Source organism: Giraffa tippelskirchi, chromosome 9 (assembly GCF_054371585.1).
Source record: "Giraffa tippelskirchi isolate mGirTip1 chromosome 9, T2T-mGirTip1v1.2.pri, whole genome shotgun sequence".
Lineage (NCBI taxonomy): Eukaryota > Metazoa > Chordata > Mammalia > Artiodactyla > Giraffidae > Giraffa > Giraffa tippelskirchi.
In genome coordinates this window covers 152,458,016-152,479,586 of record NC_137283.1, presented here as the reverse complement: position 1 = coordinate 152,479,586, position 21,571 = coordinate 152,458,016, and the positions used below count along the sequence as shown (strand labels likewise).

Below are 21,571 nucleotides of genomic sequence, written 5' to 3'. Positions count from 1 at the left end.
AGGCAGCAGACTTTACACGCCAGATGTTCTTCCTTTCACTAACTTCCGGTGAAGACACATGTTGATCAAGAAAGGCACAGGCACAGGTCTATAATTCACTCATCCCATGTTGTCTCTTCTTTCAAAGGAACAAATAAAATTCCTGGAAGAAGAGATCCAGAGTTTGGAGGAATCAGAGTTATCCTTAAGTTCCTATTCTGATTGGTACAGCTCTACTCATAAAAACTTCAAGAATGTGGCTGCCAAAATTGATCAAGTAGATAAAGCGATGATGGGGAAAAAAATGAAGACGCTGGAGGTAGGCATGCAAATATCAAACTTGTCTGCCAGCTGTTCGGTCTTCTTACACTGAGATGTTCCCATCTCCTGCGTAGAACTGGGAGCATGTGTGTTCATCCCTGCCCGGTATGGTTGGTGATCCCTGGCTCCTTATTTCATTCTAAGTTCCAAGTTAAGATCTCTTTAAGCCAAAGATTGCCTTCCATTTACTTCTGATGTGACCTCATCCCAATGACTTGCACACGACTGTGCACAAAATTCTTAACTGAATTCCAGTTTGACACTAAATATTGAAAGAAAAAATCTTGAACTCATGACACTGTGCATTAGTCGTGTTTTAACTCAGATCTCTAGGAGCTCTGTTAAGGATGAGAAAAGCATCAAGTTCTTCTGTAAGTCTCTGATTTGGAAATGATGTACTGATCAAGACTTTAATAAGACCTATATTGAAGTAAAGAGGCTTCTCTTTGCTGGTGGGCCAAATCTGATTATAAACTTCAAATCTGATTATAATCTTCCATCCTGATTGCTGGTGGGCCAAATCTGATTATAAACTTCAAAAACATATGGTAAGGGGAAATTGGTGAACTCAAGAATGGGACTTGCAAAGCTTTTCTTTAAAGGGAAGGACATAATGCCAACCAATTTGAATTTGTTTATTTGTTTGTCTGTTTGTATTACATTTCTTCCCATTCTTTCTCAGGGTTTGCTTAAAGACATGGAGAAAGGCCAGAGTTTGCTCAAATCAGCCCGAGAGAAAGGAGAGAGGGCTCTTAAGTACTTGGAAGATGGTGAGGCAGAGACGTTAAGAAAAGAGATCCAGGACCACGTGGAGCGGTTGAAGGAACTGACCAGCACTGTCCGGAAGGAGCACATGACCCTGGAGAAAGGCCTTCATTTGACGAAGGAATTCTCGGATAAATACAAAGCACTAACTCAGTGGATAGCAGAATATCGAGATATCCTACATGGTCCTGAAGAACCCAAAATGGAGTTATATGAGAAAAAAGCTCAGTTATCTAAATACAAGGTAATGTGTTGTTACTGACAGATGTGTGAGGAGGTCATGTAGGACTGAACTGGAGGGACATGATTTCTGTTGTGTGTCTCCCTTAGTGGGTGCTGGGAGATGTCCCTAGCATGCCTGTTCTACTGGTGGGGGGCATGCAGATTTATAAGGAACCTGCCTGCCAATGCAGGAGACATAAGCAACATGTGTTCAATCCCTGGGTCAGGAGGATCCCCTGGAGAAGGGCATGGCAACCCACTCTAGTATTCTTGCCTGGAGAATCCCATGGACAGAGGAGCCTGGTGGGCTACTGTCCATAGGGTCGCAAAGAGTTGGACATGACTGAAGTGACAAAGCACATATACTACATCAGACGTTTTTCCATTCAGGTACTGTTTGTCTGATATTCAAAGGTTGTATCAGTAGATGGAGATCTATTCTGACAGTGTGATCCAGGTACATGGATCCTTCAGATAAACTTTCCTGGCGTGAGGATCTAACACCTATAGATTTTCTCTGTTTCATCTAGAGTCTCTCCTTCATCTTTTGGTACAGAAAGCCTATAAGCAGATCTATGGTAAATTCAAAATGAGACTTCATACTCCTAAGAAAATAAATTCTAATTAACCAAGTATAGCTAAAACATTTTAGAAATTAATTTTTGAAAGAATAAATGGTGATATAGATATTGCAATACATGCTACAGATATAAATATTCCACCTGCTCAAATTTGTGAACCAATTATTAAAGCTTATACATGGAATAGTCTGCTTTTAAAATTTGATCCAAATTATTTAGCAATAGTCTTTAAGAATTACAGTGTGATGTCTTACCTCAAAGCTTTTCCTGGTGGAAGCTTTTTCCTCCTCTAGCCAATATGTCTATTCCTGTCCTTGGTTTTTCTGCCAAGCCTGACAATGTGTCTTTGAAAGTGTAATATAAGAATCACAACTGCTTCTCCTTTTTTTCTTCTCCCTGAGTTCTTGATGTATTTAAATAGCACTTTAAGCTTGTCACAGAAATGTTGCAACTGGAATTTGTCTCCCAAACCTCACATCCAACTCAAGCTGCAATTGACTTCACGATTCAAAATCAAAAGATAATACCTCTCTCCCTTCATATAGCATTAAGATTTATTTCTCTGCTGGAAGGAGTGAGGTGGAAGCCAGAAATATGCATTATGTTGAATTCAGCCAAATACAATTCTTTTCTATACTTCTCTCTGCACGTGTGAGGGCTATTTGATGTGTTACTTTTACTCTGTACTGAAAAGTCATAAAAGTCATTTTCTCTTTATTGTTTTATGTTTATTGATTTATAACATATATATCAGATCTTTGTATGAGATAGATCATCTTATATATGGCAATGCAAATGTCTCTATTCTCCTTGATCACATGAATGAGCTGGCTCTTGTTTTTTCCTTTGTAATTCAAGTCACTTCAACAAACAGTGCTGTCCCACGAACCATCAGTAAAATCAGTGAGAGAGAAAGGCGAAGCCCTCTTGGAGCTGGTGCAAGATGTTACTTTAAAGGACAAAATCGATCAGCTTCAAAGCGATTACCAGGATCTCTGCAGTGCAGCAAAGGTATGGAGAGATCAGCAGTACGGAAAAACTGTCGTGTTTGCCACAAAGGGAGTCTTGACTCCATTTTATCTGTCAGAAAATTTAGGACTGGTATGGGTCAGGATTTTTCCTTTTCATTCAGGTGGGCATTTTTAAACGGTGTAGCAACTGTGTGTGTGTGTGTGTGTGTTTTCTGTCCCTAGTAACTTTCTGATGTGTGTAAGTCTACCTGCTCTATGAGTTGCCCTGGGATTTTAGAAATTTTTAAGTTTTGAGTAGATTTTTGGCTGGAAAGTCACTTCTAACAAGCACCTGGCTTCACAGGAGCATGTCTGCAGTCTTGAGGCAAAAGTCAGAGACCACGAAGATTACAACAGTGAGCTCCAGGAAGTGGAAAAGTGGCTGCTGCAAATGTCAGGAAGGCTGGTGGCACCCGACCTCATGGAGACAAGCAGCCTTGAGACAATTACGCAGCAACTGGCCCGCCACAAGGTAGGCCTGATCTCTAAGGAGCTGAAGAACACAGGGTGGCTTTGACAGGCAAGCTGAGTGTGTGTTGGGGGGCAGGGGTAATTCTGGATCATAATGACTGTACTTAAAGAATCAGGTCTGAGTCCCAAGAATGTCTGATAGTTGAAAACAGTTCAATTTAATATTTAAGTGACTCGACAACAGCAGAATCCTGACATTCAACTTCTGAACATATTGTAGCATTTTTCCCAGCTAATAGTTTTTTTCTTTTTTAATTGCAGAATACAATCTATATAGAGTAATTTATCAGAGAAATTATCTTTATTTTAGAAAAGTACAGCCAAAGGTAGGATACAGAAATAGTAGTCAAAGAGTCTAAATTCTAGCCAAAGTCGCTTCTTGCTAGTTAGGGGGACTTAGCCTCTCTGAGCCTCCTTTTTCTCCTCTGTAAAGGATGATAATGACATCAGTCCCATTACATAGCCACTGTGGTCATCACAGAAGATAACGTATCTGAAAGTCTTTTGTAGACCACCAAGTACGGTGCTGATATGTGATGTTCATATCTTTATTAATATGTATTTTTTAGTAATCATATGTGCCAAATGACAGATATATATGCTCACAACTTTATGAAGCTATTTTGGTAAGCTTAATGGGAAACTGAATTTTGATTGTAATCTGGTCAACATCTACTACTGTGTCTTAGGAAAACCAGTTTCAAACCTTTCCAGGTTTCAAGATCTGTAGGAGAAAATTTTATTTAGCAAATGCGAACAGAAAAGTAACAACATGATATAGTCTATTTGGCACTGAGTAAACAGCCTCAGTAACCACATGATGTAGTGGTTCCATTCCAGCTTGAAGATAAATTGGTTCTTTTCAATATAGCATGTATAATAACTGTTAACCCAGCACCACTGGGGGAAAAAAAGTGGTGGACCCTGAGCTGCCAGAGGACCTTGGTTTCCCTTAGATATCGATGTGTCAGCCTAGGAAACTTTGTGTTGTAATGTGTCACTAGTCACTAGCACTGTATTGCAACAAGGAAGTTAGAACCTGATTTGAAGAAGTTGGATCCCCCTTTCTAAGTGATGTCTGAGAAAACTCACTAGAGAACACAGGCAGGCATAGTGTATGAGCCGGAGTCAGGCAGAGATGGGTCCAAAGCCAGGGCTCTGCCATTTACTACTTGTGTTACCTTGAACACATTTTATAATCTCTCTGTGCTTCAGTCTCCTCATCTGTAAAACAATAATAATAATAAATACTTATCAGGGCTCATGCAGTCCCTGGGCTGTAGGTGCTTAATAAATGTTAAGCAGTAAATGTAATTTTTATTTTTATCAACATAAACATTAGATGTAAATTAGATCTTACATAGTTTAGACATTAAGCTATTACATAAATCAGATAGCATATTATTAGATAAATTAGACATTAGTTAATTAAATTAAATTGTAATTAGGCTATTTTAGATATAAATTAGGGCTTCCCTGGTGGCTCAGACAGTAAAGAATCTTCCTGCAATGCTGGAGAACTGGTTTCGATCCCTGGGCTGGGAAAAGCCCCTGGAGGAGGGCATGGCAACCCACTCCAGTATTCTTGCCTGGAGAATCCCCATGGACAGAGGAGCCCAGCGGGCTGCAGTCCATGGGGTCGCAAAGAGTCAGACACGACTGAGCAACTAAGCACAACACACAGATGTAATTTATACCAGAATTATAATTTATAGAGTTAAAAAATGTAAGGGCATCTTTTTTACTGGGAATATTACCATGGAGCAGATCTCTAACTGAAGTCAGTCTTATGAATTCGCTCTTAAAGATTACTTCATCATTCTATATAACTTAATCCATTAAATTCCTTAAATCTTCTCATTGGAGGATCCCTGAAAGTATATATTTTTTATTTCATTTGTTGATATGAAGACACCAAGACATTTATTTCATTGTGTTGATACCAAGACAAATTGCAAAACTCTTTTAAAAGCATATTAAACAGTGAAATGATTGATCTTAAACTTTCTGTTTGGTGAATAGAATATTTAAAGACTAAAAATGGAATAATGAGAACTGCGTTATTTGTTTCATTACTGAAGGCAATGATGGAAGAAATTGCTGGTTTTGAAGACCGTTTGAACGACCTTAAAACTAAAGGGGACAATTTGATCAGCCAATGTGCAGATCACCTTCAAGCGAAACTTAAACAAAATATACACGCTCACCTGCAGGGCACAAAGGACAGTTACTCAGCCATCTGCAGTACAGCCCAGAGGGTGAGTACCACTGGAACATTCTAGAATGATGAAGAATTAAGGAGAAAGGCTGTGCAGGCTGGAGGTTTTTTAAAAATAGTTTTTATGCTTCACCCTTTGGATAGATTCCCCAGTCTATGTGTACACAGAAATAACATATTATATATTTGATTAATGTGATGAAGTGGTGAATTTCAGACATTTGGTTTTACACAATACCTTTATTCCATGAATTGATTTTGAAAAACAAATTTAATTGTGTTTGTTTTTATTCACACACCATCAATACTTCTAATTTGCCATTAATTCTATAACACCAAAATAAGTTTATTCTGTAAGTCTCACAATACTTATTTTCCATGAGGTTGCAAAGAGTCAGACATGACTGAGTGACTGAACTGAACTGAACTGAACTGAACCCAGGTTCTACTCTAATTCAGTATTTTGTGTATTCATATAGAAATTGAGAAAAGAAGCAAGCACCAATCTCAAAGTATGCTTCAGTGGGTATTCTTCCAATAAAATGGAATCATTAATGTTATATATTTAAGTCTAAGATAAATAAGAATTGCCTTTTTTAACAGCAATTAAGTAAAATTAGTGGCTTACTTTTTATTATTCTAGAATTTATAAATGACACTAAGAAAAGTCCATGTATTTTTGTTGCTGGGCTATTGAGTCAAGAACTGGAAAAATATAAGTGACACAGGGAAGATTATTTGTGTTCATTATGATAATTAAAAAATGCTGGATATTAGTTGATCCCTAAACTTGGAAAATTCAATAACCAAAGAAAAGTCAGTCTAACCTCATATTCTTTTCTTTCCTTTTTTTTTTTGATGAGTCATCTGCTCAAAAAACCATCATAGGTATATTTACCTTGGTTTCAAGGAAACATGTAATAATTTCTCAACATGTCTTTATGGATAAAAGGAAAATCATTTGGCTGGTCGAGGAACTATTGATCAAAATGACACATTAGAAAATGTTGGATTTTTCTGGATATATAATTTTGGATTATTCTGGATTATTGTTGTCCTGGAATATTGCTTTTCTGAATGAAGTGAGGGCATCAAACTCTTCCCTCCCCTGTGTTATAATTTAGTTCCAGTTTACCCTACCCCTAAAGAGGAAGCGTTTCAGTAGAGAGATATTGGTTATGTTTTCATAAACTGGCAGTTTATTGTTACTTTTAGTTTCTCGTTTAAACAGAAAGGGCAATATTTATACATTCGGGAGAAGCTGAAAAAACTTTTGGTTTAGGTTTGACCAATTTACTTCAAAGATTCTGTGTATTCTAACACATTTCTACTGTTACATTAACCCTTCCCACCTTCTCTTTCCATAATTAGGATGTTAACGTTGTAACGCATGGGTTGAGAAGTTAGAAACTGGGGCATGGCCCATGTGCTTTGCAACGTTTTGGTACATATGCAAACTCCATAGATGTGCGTCTGATGTCAGGGAGCATGGCAAAGGGGGATCCATTTACAGTGGATTTGTTTCATTTGCTTCTAGTGATCTTTACAGAGATATAAAACAGCTCTCACCACTGCAGCATGATTGTTCTGTCTCAGGTGTACCAGAGTTTGGAACACGAACTTCAGAAGCATGTTAGTCGACAAGACACCCTTCAGCAGTGCCAGGCCTGGCTTTCTGCAGTTCAGCCAGATTTAAAGCCAGGTGCGAATCCCCCTCTTAGCAGGGCAGAAGCTGTCAAACAGGTACTTTGTGATTCCTGAAAATTTATATTACATTTTGATTCATTCATTTGATGGAAACATGTTAAGTACTTGTTATTGCAAATTGTGCTGAATATCAAAATATAAATAAGGTCTGAGCTTGATCCTAGTCAAATTCACATTCTAACCAAGAAGATGAACACATACCTGAGGATCAGTCTGGTAGAATAAATAGACCATGGGCACTGTGGCCAAAAGATTGCTTCTAGTACCTACTCAATAGGGTCACCATGGATAAACCATTGAATTTGAATTTCTCTGTGCCTTAATGTCCTAAGTGATTATAGGACTGAAGGTTATGAAGAAATTCAAATGCCACGCCACTGTGCACCCAATTTGCTAACAGAAAAGCAAAATTAGCCTCTTCCACATTTTTTGGCACAGAACAAGTTCCTTGTTAAATAATTATTGAATGAATGCCGAATGAAATATTATCATGTAAAGGATTCTGTGGCATATTAATTTAACATCTGCATGCTTAAAATGTTGCTGCTGAGATTTCATCAGAATATTTGAGATATGTTTTTAAAACTTTTGAACTAAGCAACTTTTCTATGTGGTTCAAAGAAAATATTTCAAAGGTATTTAATTGTAAAGGTTATTGCTGCCAGATATGAAATAATAGTAAAAATTCAATTTTTTACCTCAAACTGAGATTAAAATAATATGCTTGTTCATTTAGTCCACAAAGAGATGTGTTCAGTTTATATGCCTCCCAAAGTATGCCTTTTGGCTTAAATAATTTACATTATTTAAGTCATGAAATGATTCACAGAAGTGCACCTATTATACCTTATAAAGAATAGAATCTGGACAAATAGAACATGACTTTCCTCGAATCAAGAAATGAATTAAAAATTGTCTGCATTCTGCTTTTTCATTAGATTGTGAGTTTCTTAGGCCATTTATTATCTTATGGCTATTTGTTTCCAATGTAGTTTATTCAGAACAATCCAGACCAAAGCTTGATTTTTCTCCTTAGTTCCCAAAAAAAGAATTAAAAGGGGAAAAAATAACATTAATCCAATGACCCTTTACTAGAACAGGAAGTTTCTACATCTCCCTGCATTAGCCATGGTTGCAGGAAGACGCTGATCCTTCTAGGAGCCCAGACTCAATGACGGTATAGTTTGGTTTTTGCTTCCTGCCCTTACTGCACTGTTTCTCAAAATAGGCTGCCCTCTTCAGAAAACAGCCAGAGAAGAGAATGAGACGTACTGAAAACACCAAATCAACTGCTTTGATGGTCTGCAGTTGACTTTGGTCATGGTCCCAGGGTGTAACCCCCAGGACCTCCCACATGAAAAACACTCAATACATATGTAATGATAACATAGTCCCTACTACCACTAGTCAATGACAGACTGATTTGATTCCACATGTTTTTATAATGCATGACACGTGAATTTTGGAGAATAAGAAAAAGTCCTATCAGATTTGGCTTCCCAGGTAGCTCAAATGGTAAAGAATCTTCCCGCAATGCGAGAGACCTGGGTTCAATCCCTGGGTTGGGAAGATCCCCTGGAGAAGGGAATGGCAACCCACTCCAGTATTCTTACCTGGAAAAATCCATGGACAGGGAAACCTGGCAGGCTACAGTCCATGGGGTCACAAAGAGTCAAACACGACTGAGCTACTAACACTTTCACTATCATATTTGCCCTTGAAGTTGATTTTAGCAAAAATCTTCTGATACTGTTTTGTCATTGACAATCAACAAGTTGCTTCCCATGCTTTTGGAATCAGGCCAAACTTGTAAATTTTAAAATAAATCACTATTCTTTTTAAAGTAAATACATTTATAAAATAAAAATTCTGATATCTTATTCTCTTCTTATATCCAAAAGCTGTTGGGGACAGATAATGTTCTCTGAGTCACAGGTACATGGTGGGGTGCTTTAGGTTAGCAGCTAATGATGCTAATGGGAAGTGAAGTACCAGTCAGTTTGTATAAAGAATAAAACCTTAGGTGTTGCTTTTAACTTAATGGAAAATTGATCTGTGCTTATTACATCTACATCAGAATGATGTGCCTGGGCAATCCACACAGCTCAGAGTAAAAGACACTAAGATAAAGGTCAAAAAGTTAGGCTGCCTTATTAACTATGATTTTGGAAAATCACCTAATGTTTCTATAGGTCAACTTTATCCTATACAACTTGCAGTCTATACCTCCTTCCCCATTTATCACAAAGATGTAGTAAGAACCACTTATCACCTCTTCTGCTATCCGCCACCTTCCATCAGGCCATCATCAATTTTCATCTGACTCCTAAAGTAGCCTAAAAACTGGTCACCTACTTCCACTGCTCCTGTCACCCCTTACTCCACAGTAAGCATGATTTTTTTAAACCTGTGTTGGATCATTTCTCCCAATACCTTCCAATCACATGTGTGCATGTTCAGTTGCTTTGATTGTGTCCAACTCTTTGAGACTCTGTGTACTGTATCCTGCCAGGCTCCTCTGTCCATGGGATTCTCCAGGCAAGAATACTGGAGTAGGTTGCCTTGCCCTCCTCCAAGGGATCTTCCTGATCCAAATGTAAAACTATTTGAACTCACATCTCCTTCATTGGCAAGCAGATTCTTTACCCACTGAGCCACCTGGGAAGCCCACCTTTCAACCACACTTAGAATATATTCCAAATTTTTTACTACAGTCAACAAAGACTCTGGTTGAATAATTTGTTTTCCAAAACTGAATATTTGCTAATAAGGAGGCCACTTCTCATAATTGCAGTTGAGATTAGACTGGTGGTTCTCAACCAAAAAGGAGAGGTGATTTTGTTGCCCAGGGGAAATTTGAAACAGTCTTCAAAACAGTCTCTGAAGAGTTTTGCTTGTCACAACTATGACTGGTGGGGATGTTCCTGGTATCAGCCAGGGATGCTGTTGAACATCTTGCCATGCACAGGACAGTCCCACAGCAAAGAATGATTTGTCTTCAAATGTCAATAGTGCTGCAGTTGAGAAGGCATAAAAATATAAACTCTGCAAATTGGGGTGTATAGTCAGTGTCCCCATGAGGTCCTCCATGCTTTGGCCCTTGCCCAGCTTTTAGACTCTGCTCCTACCTAGGTCCCTCTGCTTTAGCCTGGAGCTTTGCACTTGCTGTCCCCCATCACCTCCAACTGCCTGGAATACTCTTACCCCATGGCATGACTTGCTCCCTCTACAACTCAAGGCACTTTCTCAGAGAGGTCTTGGGGGTGCATTCATCCCAAAGTAACAGTGCTTCTTCATTATATTAATACTTCCCTACCCTTACCTTGCTCCATGGTGTTTATTTTATTACTACCAAACATTGCATTGCATATTTGTTTCTGTGTTTATGTATTATCTATCTTTCTCATGTAAGCTCCACTGGAGCAACAGTTTTGTTTTGGGACCTGCTGTATTCCCAGCATCTAAAACAGAGCCTGCAGGGCCTCTGAACATCTTCAAAGAACCACATTTCTCTGTGTTTCTGTGTGTAAATCAAGGATTCACCTGGAGATGCCTTTCTTGGGCTTATGGAAAGGGAAGACACTATGTGAATTTTCTGCAGAGAGAAAAAGCCCAGCCATGTCCATTTTTACCAAACTCCAGTGAAACCTACAAATGCACAATAACCTTTTATGTCTACAGAATACACAAAAACATGTTAAGAAGCAGGCCAGAGTAGTCTATTGATTCTTTCTCTGAAACTGAAAACAAGCTAGAATGTGAACAGAGAATCTGAAACAATTGTGGACGTTTCTTAGGTGTTCCCCTTTCCCAGAACTTACAGACTATTTAGAAGAAGAAATGGCTGGTGGACAAATGGCTCCCTGCCAATGTGCTTTGAAAGCTTTCTTTTGAGTACGTAATATATGTCATTTATAATAATGGTAAAAACACTGAGTATAGCAAGATTATTTTTGAAATGTCAACAAAATACCACAAACGTACAAATATTTGCTATCTAAATATATCATGCCTCTCTTGCACTTTGACAATTTTTTTTTTTTTTTTGAGGTCAAGCACTTCCGAGCTTTGCAGGAACAAGCAAGGACCTACCTAGATCTCCTTTGCTCCATGTGTGACCTGGCAAACTCTTCAGTGAAAACCACAGCGAAAGACATTCAACAAACAGAACAAATGGTAAAAAGTTAAAAAAAAAAAGTGACATTGGCTATGTCTGTTTGATCATATTCTCTTGCTTGCATGTTAGATGTGAAAAAAAAATTCTCCTTGGATTATTCTTGCTATAATGCTCCTTCAGGCATTATAATAAGTATGTATTGAATTTCAACTGAGTCACAGAAAAGTAGGTCACTCTGATACTGACGCCTCTGAATTGGAACTGAAATATTTAGTCCCACTGAACTGCTGAACATTTGTGCCTCTTTCCTCTTCTCTTTTCTCTTCAATTATCATTCTTCTTCTTTTCCTATATTTTTCCAATCATTTTTTTGTTGTTGTTCTTTTTCATCATTTTCTTTAGGTCATACTTAGCACAACCTAATGTATGAAAGGGACTTACTTTCATACATATAGTCACATAAAGTTTGTATGAAAAAGTCATACTTAGTATGAAAGGGACTCCTGACCCTTGCATTCTCTTAGGATAGCAAACACCCGTCATCACCCTTCTAATTCATCGGCAGTAGCTGAGGGTGGTGTTGATAAGGATCCTGAAGCTGTATATGGGCTTTTTGGACAGGGTTGTGATGAACCAGCAGTACCTGTTCACAGCGGATAGATGGCACTATAGAGGTCATGTACTTTCTGCTGCTGCCTTAAACTCTGCAATACAATGTGGTTTGGATTAAAAAAAAAAAAAGAACTTGGTTTTGGTATTTAATTGATTAAATATTCCAGAGGAGTAAAATGATCTAAAGGAAAAAGAGAAATTAAGATGAATAATTATACTATAGATATTAAAATAATTAAAATAACATTTTTTTTACTTTTATATTTTACTATATTACCAGAGCAAGTCTGTATTTAAATCTTTAAGAAAGATGATATAGCTTCTATATTTTTAACAGAAATGGTTTATTGAAAAAAGTTTCATGATTTCAAAAACTGGTGAAGCAGCTCTAAACATATATCCAAAACATTAATAACTTAGTGTTCTATAAGAGGTATCAGCAAATGTACGTTAGAGAACAATATAAGTCTTTTCTAGTTAACCCCAAGACTACATTGATGAGTCTGTCAAACAGATGTGCCTACTGAAATGCCCAATGTGAAAAACCATCAGGGAAGCTTCTGACCTAATAAATTGGTAGAATTTCTAAAGCCTCACGGTACTGATTGAAATCATATGGCGTAAGTCTTCGACACTTGAAGTCTTTAGAAAACTGAAACATAAAATCTGTTTTTCTTGGAGCAGATAATTTGGGGGGGGATTTATCACTGTTTGTGTGTGTGTGTTTGTGTGTGTACCCAAGTATTGGCCTAAGTACATGGACAGGCTGATTCACTGAACATAAATGTTTCTGTCTATTGCCGCTGACTTTTGCCTCTGTGTTTTCTCCAGATTGAACAAAGGCTTGCCCAGGCACAGAACCTAACTCAGGGCTGGGGGGAGATCAAGCACATGAAGGCTGAGCTCTGGATTTACCTCCAGGATGCCGATCAGCAGCTGCAGAATATGAAAAGGAGGCACTCAGAACTGGAGCTAAACATCGCACAGAACATGGTATCTCAAGTAAAGGTAGGAATTCACATGTCTCCAGGGGAGACAGAGGAGACCAGCATGGGTATGTGTCGGCCAGTCCTTACACATAGTTAGTTAAAGAACAAGATAGAATCAGAGCCACTTTCATTTGGTGCCAGAAGAGTACAGATCAGAAAGTCAACATTGAGATATTTTCTTGGAGCTCCAGTTGGCTACTTGCATTGAAGGACATTCACTCTGTAGCTTGTTTATGAACAAAGCAACTGTGGTTCAGCTGGCAGAACCAGAAGACTGTGTCACTAAACAAACACAGAGACTTACCATTTATTAGCTTCTCATCACAAGAATTGCTAAAGCTGTAGGACTGTAAATGTATCAATTTATTAAATATATATTTAGGTACTCCAGCGGTTAGGACTCAGCGCTTTCACTTCTGGGTCCTGGGTTTAATCCCTGGTCAGGAAACTAAGATCTGGCAAGCCACATGGCACAGCCAATAAATAAATGAATGTAATATGTAATATATATGTATTAACATAGCTAAATTAAATGTAATAAAATATTTATATATTTAAAATGCAATAGGAAATTATTAAATTAACCTGATTGGAAGTTGTACCAGATTTTTAGCAGACTTTAAGATTTATATTTTCCCTGTGATAATCATTCATTTATATTTTCTGCTGGAATGTTGTCTGCATATACAGAAAGAAAAATAGAGAGGAGATAAATTAGATTTTTTTTCAAAACCATAAACCTTAAAATTTTTTAGAAAACTAAGGATAAACTTTAAGATAAAATGTTAACTTTTTCCCTTAGTGACTACAATATTGCTCCATATTTATCACTTTTTATTTTTACTTTCTGAAGTAACACAAGAAGATACCACAATTTCCCTTTGGTTCTTATATACTTGGAAATTTGTGTTCATGAGAAAGCATGATGGCTTTCTCTTTGTCCCGCAGTAACTTTCAGTTACTGAAAGTATTCAGAGGTATTCTATCTGTGCTTCAATCTGTATTTATTTGGGGAGCAGGTTATAACATATCGTCTATTTTATTGTTATCCTTTAGGATTTTGTTAAGAAGCTACAATGCAAACAGGCATCGGTGAACACTATTACAGAGAAGGTGGATGAGTTAACCAAGAAGCAAGAGTCCCCTGAACACAAGGAAATAAGTCATTTAAATGACCAGTGGCTGGATCTGTGCCTTCAGTCCAACAATCTGTGCTTGCAAAGGGAAGAAGATCTCCAGAGAACACGAGATTACCATGACCGTATGAATGTTGTCGAAGGGTTCTTAGAAAAATTTACTACGGAATGGGATAACTTAGCCAGGTAACAACAGTTATCTAGTGGGTCACCAAAATGCTAAGCCAGAAATTTCTTAATTTCTATAAAAATCAAAAATATCTTTCTTATATTTTAAGCATCCATTTTCTATCTTGGATCCATAAATCAAATTTAAATACTGATAAAACATTATTAAGAGTCTAGTGTGATCGTATGCACACAGAATTATGATTTTCCTTACCCAATATTAATTTAAGCAGTATAAAAGGAAAATGTTTGAAAACAGCACTGATTCTACCTGTGACTTCATGGAATATTTCAGGGCTATTACACTTTGAATGTAAAGTACATCCCAAGAATATTTCTAGTTTTAATTACCTGTTATGGTCCTCTTATCTGTAAATTGAGGACACGAATCCTTCTTGAAACAAGTTCCATAGGTTTCTTGCCAATTCTGTGAAGTAACACATTCTATGTAATTCAGTCTAGTTTTTTCTTGTACTTGTGATATTCTAGATCTTAGTGAACAATCTAAATTCAATTAATGTGTATCTTATGGCTTCCCTGGTGGCTCAGATGGTAAAGAGACTGCCTGCAATGCAGGAGACCCAGGTTCAATCCCTGGGTCAGGAAGATCCCCTGGAGGAGGGCATGGCAACCCACTCCAGTATTTTTGCCTGGAGAATTCCATGGACAGAGGAGCCTGGAAAGCTACCGTCTATAGAATCACAGAATCAGACACGACTAAGCGACTATTTGATTTTATAGCAACTGAATCCCTCTTTACTTTTTCTTTGAAAAGGATTCTCTCATCCCTCACATACACAGAGTCATCATATAGAAATCTTTCTGTAATTCTGATCACTGTGATTTATTAAAATCTGTACTTTTTCTGCCCAGATTTATTAATTTGTAACAACTAAAACTGAAAACATATTTTAGGTGTAATTCAACCATAGGTTTTTTGTTTATGTGGCTTTCTGTTTTAGAGGAGGTACACTGCTTTCTGATGTGTTTACTTTTTCTTGGTGCTCAACATTTTACTTGTCTTTGGGATAAATCCAGTGTCAGCAAAAGCCTATATTTCAGACTGACAGTAGCACCTGGGTCTGGTTAACCCACAAACACGACATACTTAATATGTCCATGGCAACTCACTCCAGTATTCTTGCCTGGAGAATCCCCATGGACAGAGGAGCCTGGTGAGCTACTGTCCATAGGGTTGCAAAGTGTCGGACACAACTGGGTGACTAAGAACAGTACAGTATGTCTCAAATGGAAGTCATCATATAGCCTCCCAACACTCTTCCTCACACTTTAGAACTAATTGTTTTGTAAGTGAAAAAGACTCTAAGATTCCATTTTTCTCATGTGTGTCCTGTAGTCAAAGGAATGAGAATTCTTTGCATTTCACACTTACTTTTAAAGCTTCTAATGATATACAGAAAATATCTGAGTTATACCAATGAGCAGCTGTTAGAGTCATTGGTTATAGTGTACACATGGCATACTGTCTACCACTGGATTGTTTGCTGGAACTTCTCTCAGGAAAGCACAGAAATCACAGATCACTTAATTCCTTTAAGTGCCATTGTCAAGAATACAGTAGATCAGTGTTTCTCGGTATTTTGTGTTTCCACAAATCATCAAGGGGTCCTGTTAACATGCAGATGCTGTTCTGTTGATGAGAGCCAGAGGAAGAAGCTACAAGTGCATGTCAGATGTGATGGGAGGGCAACCTTAGCTAAAAGATGAAGAGCAGAGAAGTATCTAGGCAAACTATCTTGGTTCAACTTCTGCTGTGGAAATATATGGGTCTTATATTCTATAATGGAGAAGGAAATGGCAACCCACTCCAGTATTCTTGTCTGGAGAATCCCATGAGCAGAGGAGCCTGGTGGGCTACAGTCCATGGGGCTGCAAAGAGTTGGACACAACTGAGCAACTAACACTATATTCCATAGTAACTACAGAATCTCTGTCAATTGAGTAACTGAATGAATTGAGTAACTCGAAGCTAAGAACACCCACTTAAAGAAGATGGTAATGTGCAATTTAACATGATACAAACAAGCACAGATATGGACTAAAGTTAACTTGACTTTATGTGCTTTAATATAGATCTGATGCAGAGAGTACAGCCGTTCACCTGGAAGCTTTGAAAAAGTTGGCCCTGGCATTGCAGGAGAGAAAGAAGGCCATTGAAGATCTGAAAGAACAAAAGCAGAAAATGGTAGAACATCTGAATTTAGATGACAAAGAATTAGTCAAAGAACAGACAAGTCACCTCGAACAACGCTGGTTTCAGTTAGAGGACCTCGTTAAAAGAAAAATCCAAGTGTCCATCACCAACCTGGAGGAACTCAGCGTGGTTCAGTCCAGGTTTCAGGAGCTGATGAGGTGGGCGGAAGAGCAGCAGCCCAACATCGCCGAGGCCCTTAAGCAGAGCCCCCCACCTGACATGGCTCAGAACCTGCTTATGGATCACCTTGCCATTTGCAGTGAACTGGAGGCCAAACAGATGCTCCTGAAATCTCTCACGAAGGATGCTGACAGGGTGATGGCTGATCTTGGCCTCAATGAGAGGCAGATAATCCAGAAGGCACTGTCTGATGCACAAAGGCACGTGAGTAGTCTCAGCGACTTAGTGGGCCAGAGACGGAAGTACTTAAACAAGGCTTTGTCCGAGAAAACCCAGTTTCTCATGGCGGTGTTCCAGGCGACCAGCCAGATTCAGCAACATGAGCGCAAGATAATGTTCCGTGAACATATCTGCCTGCTACCGGATGACGTGAGCAAACAGGTGAAAACATGTAAGAGTGCACAAGCCAGCCTCAAGACTTACCAAAACGAGGTCACTGGACTTTGGGCCCAGGGTCGCGAGTTAATGAAAGGAGTCACAGAGCAGGAAAAGAGTGAGGTACTGGGGAAGCTCCAGGAATTGCAGAGTGTCTATGACAGCGTTTTACAAAAGTGCAGCCATCGGCTACAAGAGCTGGAGAAAAATCTGGTTTCTAGGAAGCATTTTAAGGAAGATTTTGATAAAGCCTGTCACTGGCTCAAACAAGCAGATATCGTTACCTTTCCTGAGATCAACCTAATGAATGAGACTGCCGAGCTGCATACACAGCTGGCCAAATACCAACACATTCTTGAACAGTCTCCAGAATATGAAAACCTCCTACTTTCACTGCAGAGAACTGGACAGGCCATCCTGCCCACGCTGAATGAAGTGGACCATTCCTATCTCAACGAAAAGCTCCACGCCCTGCCCTTGCAGTTTAACGTGATCGTTGATTTGGCTAAAGACAAGTTCTATAAAGTCCAAGAGGCGATTCTGGCTCGGAAAGAATACGCCTCCTTGATCGAGTTGACAAGCCAGTCTCTGCATGACCTTGAAGACCAGTTCTCCAGGATGAGCCAAATCCCCGGCCACCTGAGCGTCGAAGAGGCTCTGTCTCTTCAGGATGGCTGGCGAGCTCTGGGGGGTGAGGTGGCAGGCCTCGCCGAAGCTGTGGATGAACTGAACCAGAAGAAAGAAAGTTTTCGCAGCACTGGGCAGCCATGGCAACCAGACAAGATGCCACAGCTCATCACCCTGTACCACAGGCTGAAGCGACAGACAGAACAGAGGGTGAGCTTCTTAGAAGACACCACCAGTGCTTACCAGGAGCATGAGAGGATGTGCCACCAGCTAGAGAAACAGCTAGAGGCTGTGAGGACGGAGCAGTCCAAGGTGAACGAGGAGACACTGCCCGCAGAGGAGAAGCTCAAATTGTATCACTCCCTGGCAGGAAGCCTCCAGAATTCCGGAATTCTCCTAAAACGTGTTACTAGGCATCTCGAAGATCTCGTTTCGCATCTCGACCCTGCGGCTTACGAGAAAGCCAAGCATCAGCTCCAGGCCTGGCAAGAGGAGTTAAAACTGCTCACCTCGGCCATTGGCGCAACGGTGACGGAGTGTGAGAGCCGCATGGTGCAGAGTAGAGACTTTCAGACAGAGCTGAGCCGCTCCCTGGACTGGCTGCGGAGCGTGGAGGCAGCTCTGAGTGGACCACTGTGCCTGGACCCGAACCTGCGGGACATCCAGGAGGAGATAAGAATGGTCCAAATCCATCAGGAAGAGGTGCAGTCCAGCCTGAGGATAATGAATGCGTTGAGTAACAAGGAGAAGGAGAAATTCACGAGAGCCAAGGAGCTGATCTCCGCCGACCTGCAGCGCACGCTGGCTGAGCTCTCAGAGCTGGACGGGGCCCTGCAGGAAGCTCTCTGCACCAGACAGGTGGGTGCCACGGGGCTTCTGCTCCATTTTTCTCACTTTGCTTCTTTGTAAACAGGTGTGGGGCTTCCCTGGCTGCCCAGATGGTAAAGAATCTGCCTGCAAGGCAGGAGACCTGGGTTCGATCCCTGGGTTGGGAAGATCCCCTAGAGGAGGGCATGCCAACCCACTCTAGCATTCTTGCCTGGAGAATCCCCATGGATAGAGGAGCCTGGAGGGCTACAGTCCATGGGGCCGCAAAGAGTCAGGCATGAAGCGAGCGACTAAGCAAACAGGTGTGAGTTGTTTTTTCTTGACTTTGAATTGCTTCCCTTAATATTTCTTTTCTTTTTTTTTGCTATTTCATGGAATCATCTTTAATCACAACTTAAAAGGATGTTTTTATTGTTTATGCTCATGGTATTCATTTCATGTGATTTCCGTGTTGATATGACTTTCATTTTAACACAGGAACACATTGGTTCTCTCTCGCCTTTTGGAGAGGTAATAAATAATAGAGTGGGTGCTAAGTTGCTTCAGTCGTGTCCAACTCTGTGCGACCCTATGGACCTTAGTCTGCCCATAGTCCCCCAGAAGTTTACTTGCTTTAATACCTTGGTCCGTTTTCCCCACATCTGTCCTCAGTCCTTCTGATCCTATGGAATTTCAACCAGCCATAATATTCCAAGATGTGTATTTTTTTAATTCATTCATATGTGGATGGACACTTAGGTTATTTCTATACCTTGACAATTGTAAATAACACTGGTATGAACATGAAAGTACAGATTTCTCTTTGAGGTAATGATTTTGTTTTCTTTAGATAAATACCTAGGAGTGAGATTGCTGGATCATATAGGCTGTTAATTTCTTGAGGAGCTTTCATTCTGTTTTCCATAGCAGTTATACCAGTTTACATTCCCAGTGGTATTGTTATACTCCTTCCTACCTGAGGAATTGGGTCTTCCCAGGTGGCACAGCGGTAAAGAATCTGCCTGCCAATGCAAGGAGATGCTAGGGTTGGGAAGATCCCCTGGAGAAGGAAATGGCAACCCACCCCAGTATTCTTGTCTGGAAAATTACATGGGCAGAAGAGCCTGGTGGGCTACAGTCCATGGGAGTGCAAAGAGTCAAATGTGACTGAGAACACACACACTAGCTAAGGCATTATTTCACTTTGGTGAATATTCATTCTGCCACATCTTGCTAAGCATTATACTTTTTCTTTAGAGAGAGGACATTTCAGAACCATCATAAATGTCTATTCTATCTATGTCCTTGCTTGTTTATTTTAACTGAGATAATAAAATTATAACAAGAAGAGCTGAAGGGAAAGTAGAGGATAATAAAAAGCAAATGTCACCAGCTTATCAGTTCAGTTGCAGACAAACCACCACGAGACTGAGACCTGAAAAGAAATGGAAGGTGTAAACTGTTTTGGGGAAACACATTGCAAATGAGAGTTGATTGTGTTTGCTACTGCTGTTTTTCAGACTACCTTGACTCAAATATACAGTCAGTGTCAAAGGTACTATCAAGTGTTTCAAGCTGCTAACGACTGGCTTGAGGACGCTCATGAAATGTTACAACTGACAGGCAACGGCCTAGATGTGGAGAGTGCAGAGGAGAGTCTCAAAAGCCACATGGAATTTTTTAGTGCAGAGGATCAGTTCCACAGCAATCTGGAGGAACTCCAAGGCCTGGTAGCCAACCTAGACCCACTCATCAAGCCGACTGGAAAAGAGGACCTAGCACAGAAGATGGCCTCCCTGGAAGAGAAGAGCCGGATGATAATACAGGATTCACATGCCCAGTTAGATCTCTTGCAGAGGTACAGAAATTACTTTGTTCTTTATATTCTAGTGAAATGGGTTTTCACATGGGAAATAGGAATGCATTAAGGATGTACATGGGCTTCCCTGGTGGCTCAAACGGTAAAGAATCTGCCTGCAATGCAGACCTGAGTTCGATCCCTGGGTCGGGAAGATCTCCTGGAGAAGGGAAGGGCTACCCACTCCAGTATTCTTGCCTGGAGAATTCCATGGACAGAAAAGCCTGCTGGCTACAGTCCATGGGGTTGCAAAGAATCAGACATGACTGAGCAACTAACACATTAAGGATGTACACTGGGGTTTCTCTGGTGGCTTAGATGGTAAAGAATCTGCCTGCAATTCAGGAGACTGGGGTTTGATCCCTGGGTCGGGAAGATCCCCTGGAGAAGAGAATGGTAACTCACTCCAGTATTCTTGCCTGGGGAATCCCATGGACAGAGGAGCCTGGCGGGTTACAATCCATGGGGTCATGAAGAGTCAGACATGACTGAGTGACTAAGCAGGAGCAGGAGCAGGAGCACAAGGATATAGATTATCATGTAAATTCATTCTTTTGAGTATCCCTAGACATATTGACCTCTGAGCTCTTGCATAGAAATGTGTGATTTTAAGTTGTCTCTTGACTTTTGTTGGATTTTTTTTCAAGATGTGCAGCTCAATGGCAGGATTATCAGAAAGCAAGGGAAGAGGTTATCGAATTGATGAATCAAGCTGAAAAGAAATTGTCTGAGTTTTCTTTATTGAAGACTTCTTCCAGTCACGAAGCAGAAGAAAAATTGTCAGAACATAAGGTTAGTTTGCTGTTGTTGTACTCTTGTCATTGTAGCTGTAATGGGTCTTTGCACTATGATAGTTCAAGAAACAAGTCAATAAATCCTCATTTCCACGAGGGCTTCTCAAACACAAAAAGGATATGTGTAACCAAATTTCATAGCAGTTTTAACTTAATTAAGTGCTGTCACTCATTTAGCATTCCGTTGGAAATGCATAGCTAGGTTTAAAAAGATACATTCAGAGAAATTTGCTTCTGATAAGATGTGACACAGTAGATTTCAGTAAATACTTTCTCATGTAACTTAGATTACTTCAATTGAAATTCAGAAGTTAACAACTTGAGTCTCACTCATATATCACAGCGATATAAGGTAGAATGTGACATACTTAAATATTAAATTCTGTTCATTTATACTTTTGCTAACTAAAAAAAACGGG

At 39.7% G+C, this 21,571-nt stretch overlaps 1 protein-coding gene across 1 annotated transcript in view; it reads left to right on the top strand.

Moving 5' to 3' along the window:
• Positions 1–21,571, top strand: part of SYNE1 (spectrin repeat containing nuclear envelope protein 1) — a 471,658-nt gene that overhangs the window by 252,219 nt on the left and 197,868 nt on the right. The window contains exons 68-79 of the mRNA XM_081530296.1: positions 128–298; positions 983–1,309; positions 2,727–2,879; positions 3,183–3,350; positions 5,431–5,607; positions 7,164–7,310; positions 11,325–11,450; positions 12,835–13,011; positions 14,049–14,314; positions 16,391–18,551; positions 20,021–20,358; positions 21,006–21,150. Coding sequence (XP_081386422.1) covers positions 128–298; positions 983–1,309; positions 2,727–2,879; positions 3,183–3,350; positions 5,431–5,607; positions 7,164–7,310; positions 11,325–11,450; positions 12,835–13,011; positions 14,049–14,314; positions 16,391–18,551; positions 20,021–20,358; positions 21,006–21,150 — 4,356 coding nt within the window. The remainder of the gene's footprint in view (positions 1–127; positions 299–982; positions 1,310–2,726; positions 2,880–3,182; positions 3,351–5,430; positions 5,608–7,163; positions 7,311–11,324; positions 11,451–12,834; positions 13,012–14,048; positions 14,315–16,390; positions 18,552–20,020; positions 20,359–21,005; positions 21,151–21,571) is intronic.